The sequence below is a fragment of the Bombina bombina genome, chromosome 8, assembly GCF_027579735.1.
Source record: "Bombina bombina isolate aBomBom1 chromosome 8, aBomBom1.pri, whole genome shotgun sequence".
Taxonomy (NCBI): domain Eukaryota; kingdom Metazoa; phylum Chordata; class Amphibia; order Anura; family Bombinatoridae; genus Bombina; species Bombina bombina.
The window spans coordinates 43,851,014-43,871,854 of record NC_069506.1 but is presented as its reverse complement, the minus strand read 5'-3'; the positions used below and the strand labels follow the sequence as shown (position 1 = coordinate 43,871,854).

Here is a 20,841-nt window from a genome sequence, read left to right as displayed (position 1 = left end):
ATGTTTCTACCACCAGTTTACAAACTTTACCACCTCAATGGCAACTAGCCCACTGTCGGAAGCTGTCGATATGGTCTCAAATGATACGGCATGCTCAACTAGGTATAAAAGAGGAAAAATAAGCATTTTGAGGTTTATTTCCCACTGACATTTTAATGTTTGCAAACAATGCAAGTGTTTCACTTTATACATTTATTGTTATATGTAATATTTATTTCTGGCCCAAGTATAGTAATAGTTGGCGTTATATTCCTATTTAAAAATCAGTATGTACTTACATATAAAAATATAATTAAGAATATATTTTCATAATTCCAACTAGGCTTATGCCTAGGGCAGCAATAAATATAACATATCAATAAATTTAAGAATTAAAAAAAACAAAAAAATTTTTTTTTCCTTAAATAAAACATTTTTTTTCTTATCTTGTATCTTTGTTTTGTGACCTACATAACTCCTGTGTCTTTCTCTCTAGAGGCAATCACAGGTAGTGTTAAGTCAGGTTACCATAGTAACATACTTGTTAAAGTGGAATTTTCGAGATATCCGACATCGGATGGAAGTGTTAACACAACGTTAACTTACACCTACATGAAAAGACCGACTGCACACACTGCACAAAATATTTCAATGGAAACCTGGTACTAATGACTCATGGAAATGAGCCCTCAGTTAGCATGACTTTGCATACTTGTTTTTCATGCTCTGTATTAAATTTGGCTCAGATTCAAGGTCATAGTTTAAGGATGACGATGCCAGGATATTGGTAGACCACAAAGAATGCAATTACAGATGCCATCATTTAACTTGATTGTTGGTATGCGTCAGCAAATTGTGTGCGAAGAAAAATGCATTCATATACATTTATCAACATTAACAAAGATATATTTGTTCTTTTGCACTAAAGATATTTCCCAGCTAAAATCAGAGGAGAGTGCTAATGCCAAAATGGCTTCTGTGAATATTAATTTATGGGTTTTCTCAACATGCATGTGATCTTTAATAACTAGAGGGGTTTAAATTAATGTACTTTTTTCCTTGTAGTGATATGAACGATGGGTCACATAGCAATCATGTGTATAAAGGTTGACAAAATAAGCTCATGCAAAAACAAATTTTATTTGTGAGAAAGTTCTGACCCATACAGGAAAATATTGACTTTAAGACAATGAACCAATCTAAGCAAATAAATAGGAACATTCTGGACAGTTAAAGGGACAGAAAAGACCTTAAGATTTTTTATATAAAATGTTGAGTTGTGTCTAATAAGAAACTATGCAATCTACGTTCATTATTTATTTTGTCCCTTTTCATGTAATTCAGCTTTGAAAATTGAGGCTTTGCTTATTCTCAGAACTCGTAATTCACCCTGCTGAATTTTAAGACTAACCTTGCTACATATCATTCCATAATTGGCTTTAATTGATAACTGAAAAACAATGGGCCAGATTATGAGTGGGGCGCTATCATTAGCGAGATGAGCATAAACGCAATCATGAGAGAGAAGTGTCTTTACGCTCTATCCCATATTACAAGCGGCTCACTGTTTAAATTACTGCAAATTTATACACATATAAATAAACAGGTGTGCTCATAAGCTTACATACCCTGACAGAATTTATGATTTCTTTGCCATTATTCAGAGAATATGAATGATAACACGAAAACTTTTCTTTCACTCATGGTTAGTGTTTGGCTGAAGCCATTTATTATCAGTCAACTGTGTTTACTCTTTTTAAATCATAATGACAACAGAAACTACCCTAATGACCCTGATCAAAAGTTTACATACCCTGGTGATTTTAGCCTGATAACATGCGCACAAGTTGACACAAAGGGGTTTGAATGGCTATTAAAGGTAACCATCCTCACCTGTGATCTGTTTTCTTGTAATTAGTGTGTGTGTGTATAAAAGGTCAATGAGTTTCTGGACTCCTGACAAACCCTTGCATCTTTCATCCAGTGCTGCACTGATGTTTCTGGATTCTGAGTTATGGGGAAAGAAAAAGAATTGTCAACGGATCTGTGGGAAAAAGGTAGTTGAACTGTATAAAAAAGGAAAGGGATATAAAAAGATATCCAAGGAATTGAGAATGCCAATCAGCAGTGTTCAAACTCTAATCAAGAAGTGGAAAATGAGGCGTTCTGTTTGATAACATACTGTATTCATCTTGCCATCAATTCTGACCAAATTTCCTGTGCCTTTGTAGCTCACACATCCCCAAAACATCAGTGATCCACCTCCGTGTTTCACAGTAGGAATGGTACACCTTTCATCATAGGCCTTGTTGACTCCTTTCCAAATGTAGCGTTTATGGTTGTGACCAAAAAGTTCAATTTTGGTCTCATCACTCCAAATTACTTTGTGTCAGAAGGTTTGTCTCTGTGCTGTTTTGCGTATTGAATTTGTAAGTGGGATACTTTGTGGCATTTGCGTAGTAATGGCTTTCTTCTGGCGACTCGACTATGCAGCCCATCTTTCTTCAAGTGCCTCCTTATTGTGCATCTTGAAACAGCCACACCACATGTCCTGTATTTCACCTGAAGTCATTTGTGGGATTGTCTTTGCATCCTGAACAATTTTCCTGGCAGTTGTGGCTGAAATTTTAGTTGGTCTACCTGACTGTGGTTTGGTTTCAACAGAACTCCTCATTTTCCACTTCTTTATTAGAGTTTGAACACTGCTGATTTGCATTCTCAATTACTTGGATATCTTTTTATATCCCTTTCCTGTTTTATACAGTTCAACTACCTTTTCCTGCAGATCTTTTGACAATTCTTTTGCTTTCCCCATGACTCAGAATCCAGAATCATCAGTGCAGCACTGGATGAAAGATGCAAGGGTCTGTCAGGAGTCCAGAAACTCATTGACCTTTTATACAAACACTAATTACAAGAAAACAGATCACAGGTGAGGACGGTTACCGTTAATAACCATTCAAAACCCTTTGTGTCAACTTGTGTGCATGTTATCAGGCCAAAATCACCAGGGTGTGTAAACTTTTGATCAGGGTCATTTGGGTAGTTTCTGTTGTCATTATGATTTAAACAGAGTAAACACAGTTGATTAATAATAAATGTCTTCAGCCAAACACTAACCATGAGTGAAAGAAAAGCTTTTGTGTTATCATTCATATTCTCTGAAAAATGGGCAAGAATCATAAATTCTGCCAGGGTATGTAAACTTATGAGCACACCTTTATATGTATATATACATATATATTTAAACTTTGCTGCCAAACGCTGCGCGACTAACCCCCTCCACTGCGCCAGGTTCTGTGTTGTGTATATCGGCATCAGAACAAGGTTTTAATTGGAGCCTATGGAAGCGCGCTCTCTCTCATGAGCGCAAAGCTTCCATGCAATGTGTTATGTTATTATGAGGTTGCATTCATATTCCGCTCAACTTGTAATACCAATGCACTTTTGCATGCGCTGGTATAACTGAGAGAAGCACAAATATTGCGCTCGCTTGAGCAGATAAAACAGACCAGTAGAAACCCATTATAAAGGGTATAATTGTGTCCCTTTAAGCAATTCAATAAAAAACAACAAATTGATTTTCTCTAAGCATAAACCTTTTGTCTCCATAGTCTTGTAAGCACATATAAGTCTTCAATTGATAGTTAGTACCAAAGCAAGTCATATGAAGGAAGTCATGGTGTCATGATCCTTAGGAATACAACCCTGAAATCAGCAATATCCCAATATTGGTGCACGTGAGAGCAGAGGCACACTGTCAGCCTCCAACAATTCTAAAAAATAATGCAGCTCCACAGCAGTCATGTAAGAGCCATATCCTTTATTGCAGAGATTGATCCAAGCAAACAGCAATGTTTTGGGCAATTCACCCTTAATCATGCTCATAAATACAGGTGAATAGCCCAAAACATTGCTGTCTGTGATTAACTTGTTTCTAAGCCTCTGCAGACTGCCCCCCTTATTTCAGTTCTTTTGACAGACTTGCATTTTAGCCAATCAGGGCCAACTCCTAGGAAATCCATGGGTGTAAGCACAATGTTATCTATATGACACACATGAACTAACACCCTCTAGTCATGAAAAATTGTCAAAATGCATTCAGATAGGAGACGGCCTTCAAGGGCTAAGAAATTAGCATATTAGTTTACCTAGGTTTAGCTTTCAACTAAGAATACCAAAAGAACAAAGCAAAATGGATGATAAAAGAAAATTGGAAGGTTGTTTAAAATTACATGCCCTATCTGAGTCATGAAAGTTTATATTTGATTAGACTGTCCCTTAAATTTACATAAGCCATTAAAGGTTACATTTCTTTACATATATGGTAGCCTTTCCAAGTTAGCCACTACTATATACAATTAACACTCCACATGTATTGGATTATTACATATGCATTATGTAAATTTTTATGATATATACATATATATAATACAATATGGTGGAAAATTGTGGAAATATATGGAACAAAACTGCATAAAAACACTGCAGAAAACACAAACGGCTAGATTACGAGTTTTGCGGTATGGGTGAAAAAGCAGCGTTAAGGCTCTCTTTCACTACCGCTGGTTTTACGAGTCTTGCAGGTTTAGCTGCACCGCACACTTTTTTGGCCGTAACGCAACGTAATTACCGCAGCTTTCAAAAAGTCCTTTTTCAATGGGACTTCAACAGCGCTGGTATTACGAGTCTGCCTGGGAGGCCAAAAAGTGAGCGGTACAGCCAATACCGTCAAGATCCATACCGTAAACTGAAAGTCAGTAGTTATGGGTTTTACGCTACAAAACCATAGCATAAAACTCATAACTAAACTGCTAAAAAGTACACTAACACCCATAAACTACCTATTAACCCCTAAACCAAGGCCCTCCCACATCGCAAACAATAAAATAAACATATTAACCCCTAAACTGTCCCACTGCCGCCTCGCAAATACTCGATAAATATTATTAACCCCTAATCTGCTGTCCCTAACAACGCTGAAACCTACATTACAGTTATTAACCCCTAATCTGCCGCCCCCAACGTCGCCGCCACTATACTAAAGTTATTAACCCCTAAACCTAATCCTAAGTCTAACCCTAAAACCCACTAACTTTAATATAATTAAAATAAATCTAATTAAAAATTCCTATCATTAACTAAATAATTCCTATTTAAAACTAAATATGTATCTGTAAAATAAACCCTAAGCTAGCTACAATATAACTGTAGGTTTTATTTTTATTTTACAGGCAAGTTTATATTTATTTTAACTAGGTAGAATAGTTAGTAAATAGTTATTAACTATTTAATAACTACCTAGCTAAAATAAAAAAAAAAATATCACATATTTAAACTAATTACACCTAAACCTAATCTAATAGCCCTATCAAAATACAAAAAAGCACCCCCCCCAAAATAAAAGGTCGGGAGAAGTCTTCATCCAAGCGGCAAGAAGTCCTCAACGAAGCCGGGAGAAGTCTTCATCCAAGCCGGCAGAAGTGGTCCTCCAGACGGGCAGAAGTCTTCATCCAGACGGCATCTTCTATCTTCATCCATCCGGCGCGGAGCGGCTCCACCTTCAAGACATCCTGCGCGGAGCATCCTCTTCTTCTGACGACTCTTCCAGACTGAAGGTTCCTTTAAGTGAAGTCATCCAAGATCAAGAATTCTATCAGCCAATCGGAAATTAAAGGTGAAAAAAATCCTATTGGCTGAGCTTCAATCCTATTGGCTGATCCAATCAGCCAATAATATTGAGCTTGCATTCTATTGGCTGTTCCAATCAGCCAATAGAATGCAAGCTGAATCCTATTGGCTGATTGTAACTATTAGTTATATTGTAGCTAGCAAACGCCTAGATTTAGAGTTTTGTCGGTAAAGACCCGCGGTGCTAACGCTGCTTTTTTTTCCAGCGCACCCTTAAGACAAGGCTGGTGTTTAGAGTTGTCTGAATGGCTGCGTTAGCCTCAGAAAAGGGAGCGTTGAGACAAATTTAGCTCCACTTCTACTCTCAATACCAGCATTGCATACGGTAGCGGTAAACTGGAAAAATGTGCTCGTGCACGATATCCCCATAGGAAACAATGGGGCTGAGCTGGCTGAAAAAAAACCTAACACCTGCAAAAAAGCAGAGTTCAGCTCCTAGCGCAGCCCCATTGTTTCCTATGGGGAAACACTTTCTAAGTCTGCACCTAACACCCTAACATGAACCCCGAGTCTAAACACCCTTAACCTTACACTTATTAACCCCTAATCTGCCGACCGGATCTCGCCGCCACTATAATAAATGTATTAACCCCTAAACCGCCGTACTCCCACCTCGCAAACCCTATAATAAATGTTATTAACCCTTAATCTGCCCTCCCTAACATCGCCGCCACCTACCTACAATTATAAACCCTAATCTGCCGCCCCCACCGTCGCCGCTACTATAATAAAGTTCTTAACCCCTAAACCTAAGTCTAACCCTAACACCCCCCTAACTTAAATATAATTTAAATAAAATGAAATAAATATTCCTATCATTAAATAAATTATTCCTATTTAAAACTAAATACTTACCTATAAAATAAACCCTAATATAGCTACAATATAACTAATAGTTACATTGTAGCTATTTTAGGATTTATATTTATTTTACAGGCAACTTTGTATTTATTTTAACTAGTTACAATAGCTATTAAATAGTTAATAACTATTTAATAGCTACCTTGTTAAAATAATTACAAAATTACCTGTAAAATAAATCCTAACCTAAGTTACAAATACAGGGAGTGCAGAATTATTAGGCAAGTTGTATTTTTGAGGATTAATTTTATTATTGAACAACAACCATGTTCTAAGTGAACCCAAAAAACTCATTAATATCAAAGCTGAATAGTTTTGGAAGTAGTTTTTAGTTTGTTTTTAGTTATAGCTATTTTAGGGGGATATCTGTGTGTGCAGGTGACTATTACTGTACATAATTATTAGGCAACTTAACAAAAAACAAATATATACCCATTTCAATTATTTATTTTTACCAGTGAAACCAATATAACATCTCAACATTCACAAATATACATTTCTGACATTCAAAAACAAAACAAAAACAAATCAGTGACCAATATAGCCACCTTTCTTTGCAAGGACACTCAAAAGCCTGCCATCCATGGATTCTGTCAGTGTTTTGATCTGTTCACCATCAACATTGCGTGCAGCAGCAACCACAGCCTCCCAGACACTGTTCAGAGAGGTGTACTGTTTCCCTCCTTGTAAATCTCACATTTGATGATGGACCACAGGTTCTCAATGGGGTTCAGATCAGGTGAACAAGGAGGCGATGTCATTAGATTTTCTTCTTTTATACCCTTTCTTGCCAGCCACGCTGTGGAGTACTTGGACGCGTGTGATGGAGCATTGTCCTGCATGAAAATCATGTTTTTCTTGAAGGATGCAAACTTCTTCCTGTACCACTGCTTGAAGAAGGTGTCTTCCAGAAACTGGCAGTAGGACTGGGAGTTGAGCTTGACTCCATCCTCAACCCAAAAAGGCCCCACAAGCTCATCTTTGATGATACCTGCCCAAACCAGTACTCCACCTCCACCTTGCTGGCGTCTGAGTCGGACTGGAGCTCTCTGCCCTTTACCAATCCAGCCACGGGCCCATCCATCTGGCCCATCAAGACTCACTCTCATTTCATCAGTCCATAAAACCTTAGAAAAATCAGTCTTGAGATATTTCTTGGCCCAGTCTTGACGTTTCAGCTTGTGTGTCTTGTTCAGTGGTGGTCGTCTTTCAGCATTTCTTACCTTGGCCATGTCTCTGAGAATTGCACACCTTGTGCTTTTGGGCACTCCAGTGATGTTGCAGCTCTGAAATATGGACAAACTGGTGGCAAGTGGCATCTTGGCAGCTGCACGCTTGACTTTTCTCAGTTCATGGGCAGTTATTTTGCGCCTTGGTTTTTCCACACGCTTCTTGCGACCCTGTTGACTATTTTGAATGAAACGCTTGATTGTTCGATGATCACGCTTCAGAAGCTTTGCAATTTTAAGAGTGCTGCATCCCTCTGCAAGATATCTCACTATTTTTGACTTTTCTGAGCCTGTCAAGTCCTTCTTTTGACCCATTTTGCCAAAGGAAAGGAAGTTGCCTAATAATTATGCACACCTGATATAGGGTGTTGATGTCATTAGACCACACCCCTTCTCATTACAGAGATGCACATCACCTAATATGCTTAATTGGTAGTAGGCTTTCGAGCCTATACAGCTTGGAGTAAGACAACATGCATAAAGAGGATGATGTGGTCAAAATATTCATTTGCCTAATAATTCTGCACTCCCTGTACACCTAACACTACACTATCAATAAATTAATTAAATAAATTAACTACAATTAGCTAAACTAAAATACAATTAAATAAACTAATCTATAATACAAGAAAAAACAAACACTAAATTACAGAAAATAATTTTTTTACAAGAAGTTTAAACTAATTACACCTAATAATAAAATGCCCTACCCTATTCTAAATTACAAAGTAATCAGCTCTTTTACCAGCCCTTAAAAGGGCTTTTTGCAGGGCATTGCCCCAAAGTAATCAGCTCTTTTACGTGTAAAAAAAAATACAACCCCCCCACATTAAAACCCACCACCCACATACCCCTACTCTAACCCACCCAAACCCCCCTTAAATAAACCTAACACTAACCCCCTGAAGATCTCCCTACCTTGAGTCGTCTTCACCCAGCCGAGCCGAATTCTTCATCCAAGCGGAGCAAGAAGATGTCATCCATCCGGTAGAAGTCTTCATCCAAGCGGCGTCTTCTATCTTCATCCATCCGGAGCGGAGGGGAGCCATCTTCCAGCCACCCGACGTGGAGCCATCCTCTTCAACCGACGGACTAACGACGAATGAAGGTTCCTTTAAGGGACGTCATCCAAGATGGCGTCCCTCGAATTCCGATTGGCTGATAAGAATTTTATCATCCAATCGTAATTAAGGTAAGAAAAATCTGATTTGCTGATTCAATCAGCCAATCAGATTGAAGTTCAATCCGATTGTCTGATCCAATCAGCCAATCGGATTGACCTTGCATTCTATTGGCTGATCTGAACAGCCAATAGAATGCGAGGTCAATCCAATTGGCTGATTGGATCAGCCAATCGGATTGAACCTCAATCTGATTGGCTGATTGAATCAGCCAGCGTTAGGCAAATCCCATAGAAAAGATAGGATACGCAATTGACGTAAGGGGATCTGCGGTAGCCTGGAGTCGCGGAAAGAAAGTGAGCGGTAGACCCTTTCCTGCCTGACTCTAAATACCAGCGGGCGGTAAAAAGCAGCGTTAGGACCCCTTAACGCTGCTTTTGACGGCTAACGCCAAACTCTAAATCTAGCCGTTAGGGTTTATTTTATAGGTAAGTATTTAGTTTTAAATAGGAATTATTTAGGTAATGATAGTAGGTTTTATTTAGATTTATTTTAATTATATTTGTTAGGGGGTGTTAGGGTTAGGGTTAGACTTAGGTTTAGGGGTTGATAAATTTAGTATAGTGGCGGTGAAGTTGGGGGCGGCAGCGCTGGTATTGGAGTGCGGTATGGAGCTCAATTTTGCTTTACGCTCACTTTTTGCCTGATAACGCCGGGTTTTTGTAAACATGTAATACCAGCGCTGTAGGGAAGATAGTGGTGCAATAACTTGCAAGTTATTACCAAGCAGCTCTTACCGCCAAACTCGTAATCTAGCCGAAAGGTAGTAAAATCACTGCTCTATGTATTACTAGCATACATGGGGTTAATGTAATTTTTCCAGACTAATAGTTTATGTATCAGGGTTTTTGATTATTAGTTGTACTGAATATATTATTTGCTTAGAACAAGGTCAATAGTTAATTTTGTAGCACATGAGTGATTATGCATCAGGTGAATAGCCTAGTTATATATGGGTTGAAAACTTGATACTATTTAAATGTATAAATAACAATGCATGGGTAGGTAACATGACTAAGGATAACATTACCTAATAATGGCTTTATTTTAGATTGTTATATATTTCAAAATTAAGTGGTTTTAATTCCGATTGGCTGATAGAATTCTATCAGCCAATCGGAATTTAAGAGATGCCATCTTGGATGACGTCCCTTAAAGGGAACCTTCAGTGTACGGCTGGGACCATATGAAGAGGATGCTCCGCGCTGGATGTCTTGAACATGGAGCAGCTCCGCGTTGGAAGGATGAAGACAGAAGATGCCGTCTGGGTGAAGACTTCTGCCCGCCTGGAGGACGACTTCTTGCCGCTTGGATGAAGACTTCTCCCGGCTTCGTTGAGGACTTCTGCCCGCTTGGATGAAGACTTCTCCCGGCTGGATGAGGGGATGGATGAACAGTCTTAAAAAACTGTAAGTGGATCAACGGGGGTTAGTGTTAGGTTTTATTAATGGTTTATTGGGTGGGTTTTATTTTTAGATTAGGGACTTTGTGCAATGTAAAAGAGCTAAATGCCCTTTTAAGGGCAATGCCCATCCAAATGCCCTTTTCAGGGCAATGGGGAGCTTAGGTTTATTTAGATAGGATTTTATTTGGGTTTGGTTGTGTGGGTGGTGGGTTTTACTGTTGGGGGGGTTGTTTGGATTTTTACAGGTAAAAGAGCTGATTTCTGTGGGGCAATACCCCGCAAAAGGCCCTTTTAAGGGCTATTGGCAGTTTAGTGTAGGCTAGGGTTTTTTTTATTTTGGGGGGCTTTTTTATTTTGATAGGGCTATTAGATTAGGTGTAATTAGTTTAAATATGTGATCATTTCTTTTTTATTTTGTGTAGTTTAGTGTTTATTTTTTTTTGTATTTATTTAATTATTTTTAATTAATTTAATTTATTTAATTGTAGTGTAAGGTTAGGTGTTAGTGTAACTCAGGTAAGGTTTTATTTTACAGGTAAATTTGTATTTATTTTAGCTAGGTAGCTAGTAAATAGTTAATAACTATTTAGTAACTAGTCTACCTAGTTAAAATAAATACAAACTTGCCTGTGAAATAAAAATAAAACCTAAGCTAGATACAATATAACTATTAGTTTTATTGTAGCTAGCTTAGGTTTTATTTTACAGGTAAGTATTTATTTAGTTTTAAGTAGGAATAATTTAGGTATTAATTGTAATTTTTATTTTTAATTATTTTAATTAGGTTGAAGTTAGTGGGTGTTAGGGTTAGGGTTACGTTAGGGTTTGATTTAGGGTTAGGTTTAGGGGTTAATAACTTTATTATAGTGGCGGCAACATTGGGGCAGCAGATTAGGGGTTAAAAATATTTAACTAGTGTTTGCCATGCGGGACTGCAACGGTTTAGGGGTTAATATGTTTATTATAGTGGCGGTGATGTCCGGAGCGGCAGATTAGGGGTTAATAATTTTATTTTAGTATTTGCGATGCGGGAGGGCCTCGGTTAAGGGGTTAATAGGTAGTTTATGGGTATTAGTGTACTCTGTAACACTTTAGTTATGAGTTTTATGCTACAGCTGTGTAGCGTAAAACCCATAACTACTGACTTTAGATGGCGGTAAAAATTTTGACGGAATAGGCTGTATCGCTCACTTTTTGGCTGGACAGGCAAAACTCGTAATACCAGTGCTATAGAAGTCCCATTGAAAAAAGGACTTTTTGAAAGGTGCGGTAGTTACGCTGAGTTACGGCCAAAAAAGTGTGCGGTACAGCTATACCTACAAGACTTGTTATAGCAGCGGTAGTGAAGAAGCAGCGTTATGAGCCATAACGCAAAACTCGTAATCTAGCCGAGAGTGTTTTGTGGAGGAAACATAGATTGAACCTATCATCTGAAACCCCTTAATCTATCTGCAACTTAGCAACAACTTTTAATGGTCTTTCTTGGATACGTGGTCTAGCGACTCAGGAAACCTGCTTATCAATTCTGGAAACTTGCTATGTGAATGATGAGGACTGACTTCAGGTTTCTGACCAACTGAGGATATGAAAAAAAAAAACCTTTATATTGAAGTCTTGTGGAAAACTCCTTCATTATGTTTATTTAGTAGATGCCACTTCTATTTTTTGTGGAAATTAATGCTGATGCACCGCAGGATAAATAAAAAGTCTTAAAGGGATACTGAACCCAATTTTTTTCTTTCATGATTCAGATAGAGCATGCAATTTTAAGCAACAATCTAATTTACTCCCATTATCAATTTTTCTTTGTTTTCTTGGTATCTTTATTTGAAAAAGCAGGAATGTACACTTATAAGCTGGACCATTTTTGGTTCATCACCATGGATAGCGCTAGCTGATTGGTGGCTGCATTTAGCAACCATTCAGCAAGTACTTCCCAGGTGCTGAACCAAAGATGGGCCGGCTCGTACGTTTACATTCCTGCTTTTTCAAATAAAGATACCAAGAGAATGAAGAAAAATTGATAATGGGAGTAAATTAGAAAGTTGCTTAAAGGGACACTGAACCCAATTTCTTTCTTTCGTGATTCATATAGAGCATGCAATTTTAAATCACTTTCTAATTTACTCCTATTATCAAATTTTCTTAATTCTCTTGGTATCTTTATTTGAAAAGCAAGAATGTAAGTTTAGATGCCGGACCATTTTTCATGAACAACCTGGGTTGTTCTTGCTGATTGGTGGATAAATTCACCCACCAATAAACAAATGCTGTCCAGAATTCTGAACCAAAAATTGTCTGGCTCCTTAGCTTAGATGCCATCTTTTTCAAATAAAGATAGCAAGAGAACGAAGAAAAATTTATAATAGGAGTAAATTAGAAAGTTGCTTAAAATTACATGCTCTATCTGAATCATGAAAGAAAAAAATTTGGGTTCAGTATCCCTTTAAGATTTAAAAGCCAATTCTTTCCAGATTATCAGTTTAGCTGTAAAATAGAAACCCATTGATACCACCTCCTTTGAACTTGACATAATTTCAACCAGTTTGGGGAGCAGAACATTCCTTCATTGTTGTGTATTCTTCTTACAATGCACCAATCATTCAATTTATATTATTTCTAAAATGGAGTTATTAGTCATTGTATTAACAGACATTAAACAAGAGCTCCAAACCTTCATCTGCTTTGCAGGATTATTATATGTGGGAGCCATAACCCAAGTGGTGGTCCTAGGGGAGATCCTGAGAGATACCTAAATTAAATACAGTGACACTCCTGATTATCAAAGCACCTTGCTGCCCATCAATCTGCAAGATATAGCTTTTTTCACATGTTCATTTAGCAATAGAAGTAAAAGATATATATTAAAAAATAGGAATAGGGTCTACCCTATTCATTTCCCAGAATCACCAAGTGTAGCACCCTGACTTCTCCCTCAAACTGGTTAACTATGTCTTCAGACCTGAACTTACCAGCCCTAACCATTGCCCACACCTACATTGTCAGTTTGTCAGCTAGCTACAACCATAGTCCACCCAAGTTCCAATCCATGTCATGGCACTATCGGCAATTATAGTCATATGAATTATGCTTTTCAAATATGTGTCAACAAATGTTATTGGGAGATTACGTGCGCATCTACGTTTTGGCGCCAAATAAATTTCCATTAACCAATGAGGTAATAGTAAGGAACCATATATATATATAGGCAGCCCTCCTAATCTGTTTATAGTCTTGAGAAAGGCCTGGGTTCAGGCCAAAACGCGTTGGCACATAACAGTATTATAGGGTAAGCCACCAACATAGCAGGCAGTATTTACTTCCACAAATTGTATTGCACTATTTTGTTTTTCTGCTTTTCCACAGGTTCACATGTATTACAACTTGCATTGCCTCTGTGTTTAATCGATTTCTAAAGCCTATCAATTTTTTAATTTGTTCACATACCTACATTTTTATTTTTCTCTTCTGTTTTTCATTTTTTCTATTTTTTTCTAATTTTTCTATCTTTGTCATTTTTTCCAGTTTTTTCACTTTTTTATTGTTCATCCTATTTCACCATCAACTTATTGCTTTCATCACTCCACTATCAGATTCAACAACTCAACATTTGTAACAACTTTTTAGCTTTTGGATTTGAACATTACCATTCAGGGACTAGAACCCTTCATATATGAACTTTACCTATGAACTTAACCCCGGACACGAAACTCACACTACACCCCTCAATTGAGGGTTTACACACCACAGGCTACTTCTATGTCATCTACTAATATCAGTTCTATCAGATATTATCATATTCTTGTATATTGTCTACACTATTGTACCTAAGTTCTTTGTTTTTAACCTTATTGTAATAAATGTTGTATTATACATTTTAATTGTTTAAGACTAACTAACCGCTGCCTTCTTTAAGGTGCTCCATGCAATTTTCCTATTCTCTGTATTTTGTATCTAGGTAAGCTAGGATACCTAGTGTTTAAGAGCTATAGCGGTTACACCTCTGAGCGCTGAGTTTTTGCTTCACTTTGTTCCAACCCATGTCTCCAAGATAAACCCATGGGTCACCCTAAATTTTACCTCAGATTGTATCTAAAGGGGCAGTAAACACCTTATATAAAATGTTTAGTTATACACAATAAAAAAAAAATTTTGTAATATATTTTCTTTATATATTTTGCCCCCCTTCTCATGTAATTTAACTTTGAAATTGAGCAATTTCTAATTCTCAAAATTTTAAATGCACCTTGCTGACTTATCAAAGCTAACTCTGCTGCATATCTGTCCCTAATTGTTTTTTATCAGATAACAATTTCAACATAGCGCCTTTTATGCTAACTTTTTTACTGTGGTTAGCCTTGTTATCTGTGAAAATACTTGAAGTAAAAAGGTTGTTCATTTATTTTAAAAATGTTAAAACTTGGCTGATATATTTTATAGCAACACAACAGAAATGTCTATTATTTACAAGATGTTTACAGTCCTTTTAAACTTCCTACCCACCTCCTGAACTCTATCTTTTTTTAAACTAGAATGGAATGGTGGAGATGTTTTTGCATATTTTTGAATAAAAATACATCTGTGTATGATTATATATAAAGTTGCCATACACAATAGTTACACTGGTAAATGCTATATCCAGTATCAATTTTAAATTGATACTAAAGTCAAAATAAACTTTAGTTAAGATTTACTTCTATTATCACAGTCTTTTCATATTCACACTTTCTGGGGAACAAGATCCTACTGAGTATGTGCACAAGCTCACAGGGTATACGTATACTAGTCGGTGATTGGCTGACGTCTGTCACATGATACAGGGGACTGGAAATTGACAGAAAGAAAAATCTACTTTATTTGAAATTCAGAGTAGGTGTTAAATCATTGTCTTTTTATTATGCACTTGTTAATTATGCAATTTAACTTCACGCAACTGCATTGGATAGACTTTGAAAAATGAGGGTGGATTTAATTCATCAAATTTGTTATATTTCCATATTTTTTAAAATGTTTACCATTTGAGCGCTTCGACGATAAGTGCGGCTCTCCTGCCCGGCATTTTGTCAAATTGATTGACAGATGAAGATTCTTAAAAGAACGAATCCTTGTTTCCCCCGGGCCGTGACGTTTATGCAAAGGGGCTGAATGCCCCGGGGGGGGGGGGGGGGGAAACAAGGATTCGTTCTTTGTTGACCTTCACTTTAATTAAATTTATAGGAAAAAGTACCTGAGATAGACTTTGTCGTTGCCTTTTATCCAACAACTTCACCAGAATTTCCACTTCACTTGGGTTTTTTACAGCTAACACACAAAGCTCCTGAGCTGCTGCTAGAACGTTCCGACACTTGACATGGAGGACGCCGTATCTTGCTTTAGCCGCTTCATTAATAGCGCAGTTATTGAAGGTTTTCTTCAAATGTGTAAATGCCTCTTCATACCTCTCTGTGACAGACAAACACACAAACATATACAATCAATTTATATATTTTTGTTGGTTAAAATGATTTGGGAAAATATATTAAATTACATAGTATAATAAATAGCTTAGCTAGAACCACAGTTTCCAGTAAAACCAAAAGTCATTATCAGATACTAGTAAAACAAAATTAAATTTCGCTTGATAAAATGATTTATTATTATTACTATTATTATTAATATTATTATTAACAATATCATTTATTTATAAAGCAATACCAAACTAAGGCCTAGTTTCCTTTGAGGTTGTAAAGTTTGGAATCTGGTGGTAACAAAATATCTCCATAGACTTCAATGGAGATAAATATTTTTATCACCAGTTTCCAAACTTTACCACCTCAATGGAAACTAGGGGGGCGATTTATCAAGCTCCGTATGGATCTTGATGCCCTTTTTTCTGCACGAGTCTTCAGGATCTAAAGACCGCTGCTCCATAAATTGTCTGCCTGCTCTGAGGCCGCAGACAGAAATCAACCCAATCGAATACGATTGGGTTGATTGACGCCCCCTGCTAGCGTGAATCTGCAGGGGGCGGTATTGCATCAGACGTTCACAAGAACTGCTGGTGTAATGATTAATTGCCAACAGCAATTGTAAAATATATATAAATTAGAGAATACACCATGCATAATTACATCTATAAGTTTTATTTTAAGTCTATTTTTCTCAATTTGATTATTTATAAAATAAACCAAAATATTCCATAGATTTAAATCTTTTTAGAGTGTGCTATGTTAACATTTCAAACTTAACTTTGCTATTATATGGCAACATTTAGATGTGTGTCTTTAGAAATAGCTCACTCAAGTTATGCTGCTTGCATGCTATCAATCCAGAAATCTAAATTTATGAAGTTTCTAAACAAACTATAACAAACTGAAAATTTAACCAAGTTATTTAAAGAGCCAATAAAAAAAGGTCATACAAAAATCGATTCATTTTTGCTAATTAACAAACAAGAGAAGCCCTTAACCTGCAATGAAAAAAGCCCCCGAAGCTTTTATTTGTGCCAAGGTATAACCTGGTGGCTGAATTTTGTAGCCCAGTTGTGCCATGAAATATTTCAATCTGCCTTAAAAGCATTATCTAGCTACAGAATATTGCAAACCAAGGTGATCGTTTCAGATATCTGCCTTGTTTCTTTGATTCAAGCTTCTCTGAGTTACACAGATGCACAGATCCTGATGTGGGCAATTGCTTTCAGTTTTAGCTAACATTTTATTTATTGAAAAACATCTAATTGCAATCATAAATAAAAATTCATATGTTTATATTTTATTTGTTTAAATGCTTGATAATTTATTTTGATGCCAAAATGTGAGTCCTGGTTAGGAAGAATACAAGCTTTAAAGATGTCTATCTTACCACACATTACTTATTTGTTTCAAATATATATGTGCATGGTGAAAAAATTCGGTTCGGATCGATTCGAATTTGGAAAATTTTGAATCGATTCGGTTCGGATTCGTTTCAGATTCATTCGGATTCGAAGAAATTCAGCTGGATTTGGTTCGGTTCGGAAATTCGGAATTTCGGTAAGTGTTAGGTGGGATTAGACTAGTATTATGTACTGTATATTAGGTGTAACCCATAGCAGAGTGAAACTAATTCGGATTTATTCAGTAAATTCGGCAGTATTTTAATTTGGAAATTCGGTTCGATCCGAATCTCTGAATTTTCCGAATTTCCGAATCGATTTGAAACGAATTGCACATATCTAGTTTCAAACCCTTCCTAAAATTCAAAAAGTTGTTCATTCTTATATCTGGCAAAACACCATGCCCAGAGTTTCTAAAACTATAACTCATAAGTCAAGACATAATGGGGGTCTAGGGGTGCGGAACCTGATGTATTATTGGCAAGCCTAGTTTCTTTTGAGAATCATTGACTGGAGTAAGTATGCTATTAGTAAAGAATGGGTGCTAATGGACAATCATTTAACGAACTGTACTCAATTAGGTCGCTCTTATTGGCTGAGCAAAACTAAAAGAAATATACTGTCTCCTCTGTCAATAATCCAGGAGACATTTAAGACATGGAATACATTAATAATCAGATCTAGCAATGTTTCTCCATTACCATCTCAACTTATGCCTTTTCTTCAAAATCCATATTTTCTAATTAAACGGCACTTGCATTTTGAAGAAGCCACTACTCTACAGTCATTAATACCTTGCTCTTGTATACTAACAAAGGGTAGGTTGAAATCAAAGACTGAAATTACAGAGCTTGAGATTCCAATTTTCTGCAACTGGTATTTATATTTACACTTTTACACTGAAAGACAGACCATTGACTTCGTTTGCAACACTCTGTTATACACATCACTCTGCATGTGGCGGTTTGTCAATATCCTATAAGCTTTTACTTGAATATCCCTCACACAATTTGCCATAGTATACTAAAATATGGGGAAAGGAGCTTCAGCTGCCTATGTCAAACAAAGAATGGTAAAAGATTTTTAAACACATGGGTAAATCTAAGCCCTAAATGAATATAACTGAGACAAATATGAAGCTGCTATGAAGATGGTATCTTAACTCTCACATATTGTTTAAAATATCTCCACAAGCAGATAAAACTTGTTGGAGAGAGTGTGGTAGAGAGGAACATTGTTTCACATTTGGTGGGCTTGCCCAGCAATAATTAAATACTGGCATAATATAAATAAGGAAATAGAAAAAGTACTATCTACACATTTTAGTTTTGACCTTCTGACACTATTATTCAATAAACCCATTAAATTAAAATGTAAGTTTATAAAGAGATTTATGTACATTATGATAAGCTTTGCTAAACAATTGATTCCTAGATACTAGAAGAAATCTTATATTCCCATAGTGTCAGATTGGAAAAACCAAGTTACTCTATTACTGTCTTTGGAAAGATACCGTTTTCACCAGAAAAAAAAACAGATGGATTACTAACACTCTATAAAATGTATTTGGAATATCTAACATCTTCGTAATGCCATACCCTGGCTCCTATTGTTATTTGTTATTGTATTTCACAATTGACAAGGCAAATTTCATAGTATATTGTTCTTGAAAAAAAAACAATTTGTTAAATTTGGAAATCTCTACTTTTCACAAAATAATGTACTCATGCTGTCTTATAATACAAAGATCTAAGATGTTCTGTTATAGCTTATTTTCATGTTAACGTGTACCCTCTGTATACTTCTATTATGGTTTATGTTCCATCTTTTTATCCCCTCTGATAGTAAATTCCAAAAAGTTTATTAAAAAAAAATATGGATGGCCAATCACAATGTTTAGGAATCACAAATGTTAGGACTTAAAGGGACATAAAACTGCTATAAGAAAATGCTATGATGCATTAGAGCATTTTCAAATTGCAATATTGGGTGTCTATGCTTATTAGACTTGTCCAATAGAGAAGTAGCGTCCAGCACACTAAAGACCCAGGGAGGAACAAACTTCCAGGAGCTACTGCCAGGCTCCAAATAATATCAGGAAAAAGGCAATAGAGAAGTTCCTCATATGATAAACGAATAAACTTTATTTCAGGACAGGATCAGACAAAAACACGGCACCGAAACGTTGTGTTTTTGTCTGATCCTGTCATGAAATAAAGTTTATTCGTTTATCATATGAGGAACTTCTCCATTGCCTTATTAGACTTGTGCCACCAAGACATTTTTGGTTTATCCAAATTTTTCGTACAACAAATGGACATCTCTATTACCTATTGGTTTATATCCACAAAGAGGTTCATCTTAGAGTGAAAGTCAGCTGTTCATCTGCAATACAAAGCCGACCCTGAGCTAAACGCAGCTGGTAATTGTGCACTTGTGTCAAAATTAAACTTTCATGATTCAGATAGTGCAACAATTTTAAGCAACTTTCTAATTTACACCAATTATCAATTTTTCTTTGTTCTCTTGGTATCTTTATTTTAATGTAAGCTTAGGAGCTGGCATATTTTTAGTTCAGCACCTGGGTAGCACTTGCTGATTGGTGTCTAAATGTAGCCAACCAATCAGCAAGCGAGGTGCTGAACAAAAAATGGGCTGGCTTCTAAGCTAACATTCTTGCTTTTTCAAATAAAGATACCAAGAAAACAAAGAAAATTTGATAATAGGAGTAAATTAGAATGTTGCTTAGAATTGCATTCTCTATCTGAGTCATACATTTAATTTTGACTACACTATTCCTTTAAAGGGACAAAAAAATGCAATTTTTTTTCTTTTCTGATTCAGAATTTTAAACTACTTTCCAATTTAATTCTATTATCAAATTGTCTTTGTTTTCTTGTTATCCTTTGTTGAAAAGCAGAAAGGTAAGTTCGGGGGAGTGCATGTGTCTGCAACACCATATGGCATCTGTTTTGCAACAATGTTATACATTATCAAGAGCATTAAATGGCAGCACTATTTCCCGTCATGTAGTACTCCAGATATGTGCCTGCTACCTATATAGATTTATATTCAAAAAAGAAGTGAACAAGGAAAATTTGATATTAGCAGTAAAATTGTATTCTCTATCTGAATCATGAAAGAAAAAATTTGGGTTTCATGTCTCTTTAAGCTTCCCTAAAGAACTGTGATTGACTTCATAGTTTGTAACAAGCTTTTGTTTGATTATAAATTGCTTTAACAATTTAGGGCATTTTATTATTACACTTTTAGATCCATTTAACAACATATTTGTTTCACCAAAGATGTGTTCAATGCAATGAATAAAGCTAACTCCCTATAAATACTCTGCAATAATGGTATCAGGTGTTTCTAATGAGTTATATGATGGGTAAAATACTGATACACAGATTGCAGTTTTTTTAAACTTCAAGAGAAAGCTAAGAAGCTATACACATATGTGCTTTGAAGTATATAATCAAGTTGATTGTCGTTTGCAATAACTTTTAATGATATGGCATGAAAGTTCATTTCAGTTGAAGTACTGAGCTTTAGAGCCTTATAGATTTTTTTCAGCAAGCATAAGACACAAGGAGAAGAAAATGACGGGTCTTCAAAATCAATATACTTCATCCATGAAGA

At 36.2% G+C, this 20,841-nt stretch overlaps 1 protein-coding gene across 1 annotated transcript in view; it reads right to left on the bottom strand.

The window, feature by feature from the left end:
- TTC34 (tetratricopeptide repeat domain 34) overlaps positions 1-20,841 on the bottom strand; it is a 123,865-nt gene that overhangs the window by 50,870 nt on the left and 52,154 nt on the right. The window contains exon 6 of the mRNA XM_053689863.1: positions 15,574-15,788. Within this exon, the coding sequence (XP_053545838.1) occupies positions 15,574-15,788 (215 nt within the window). The remainder of the gene's footprint in view (positions 1-15,573; positions 15,789-20,841) is intronic.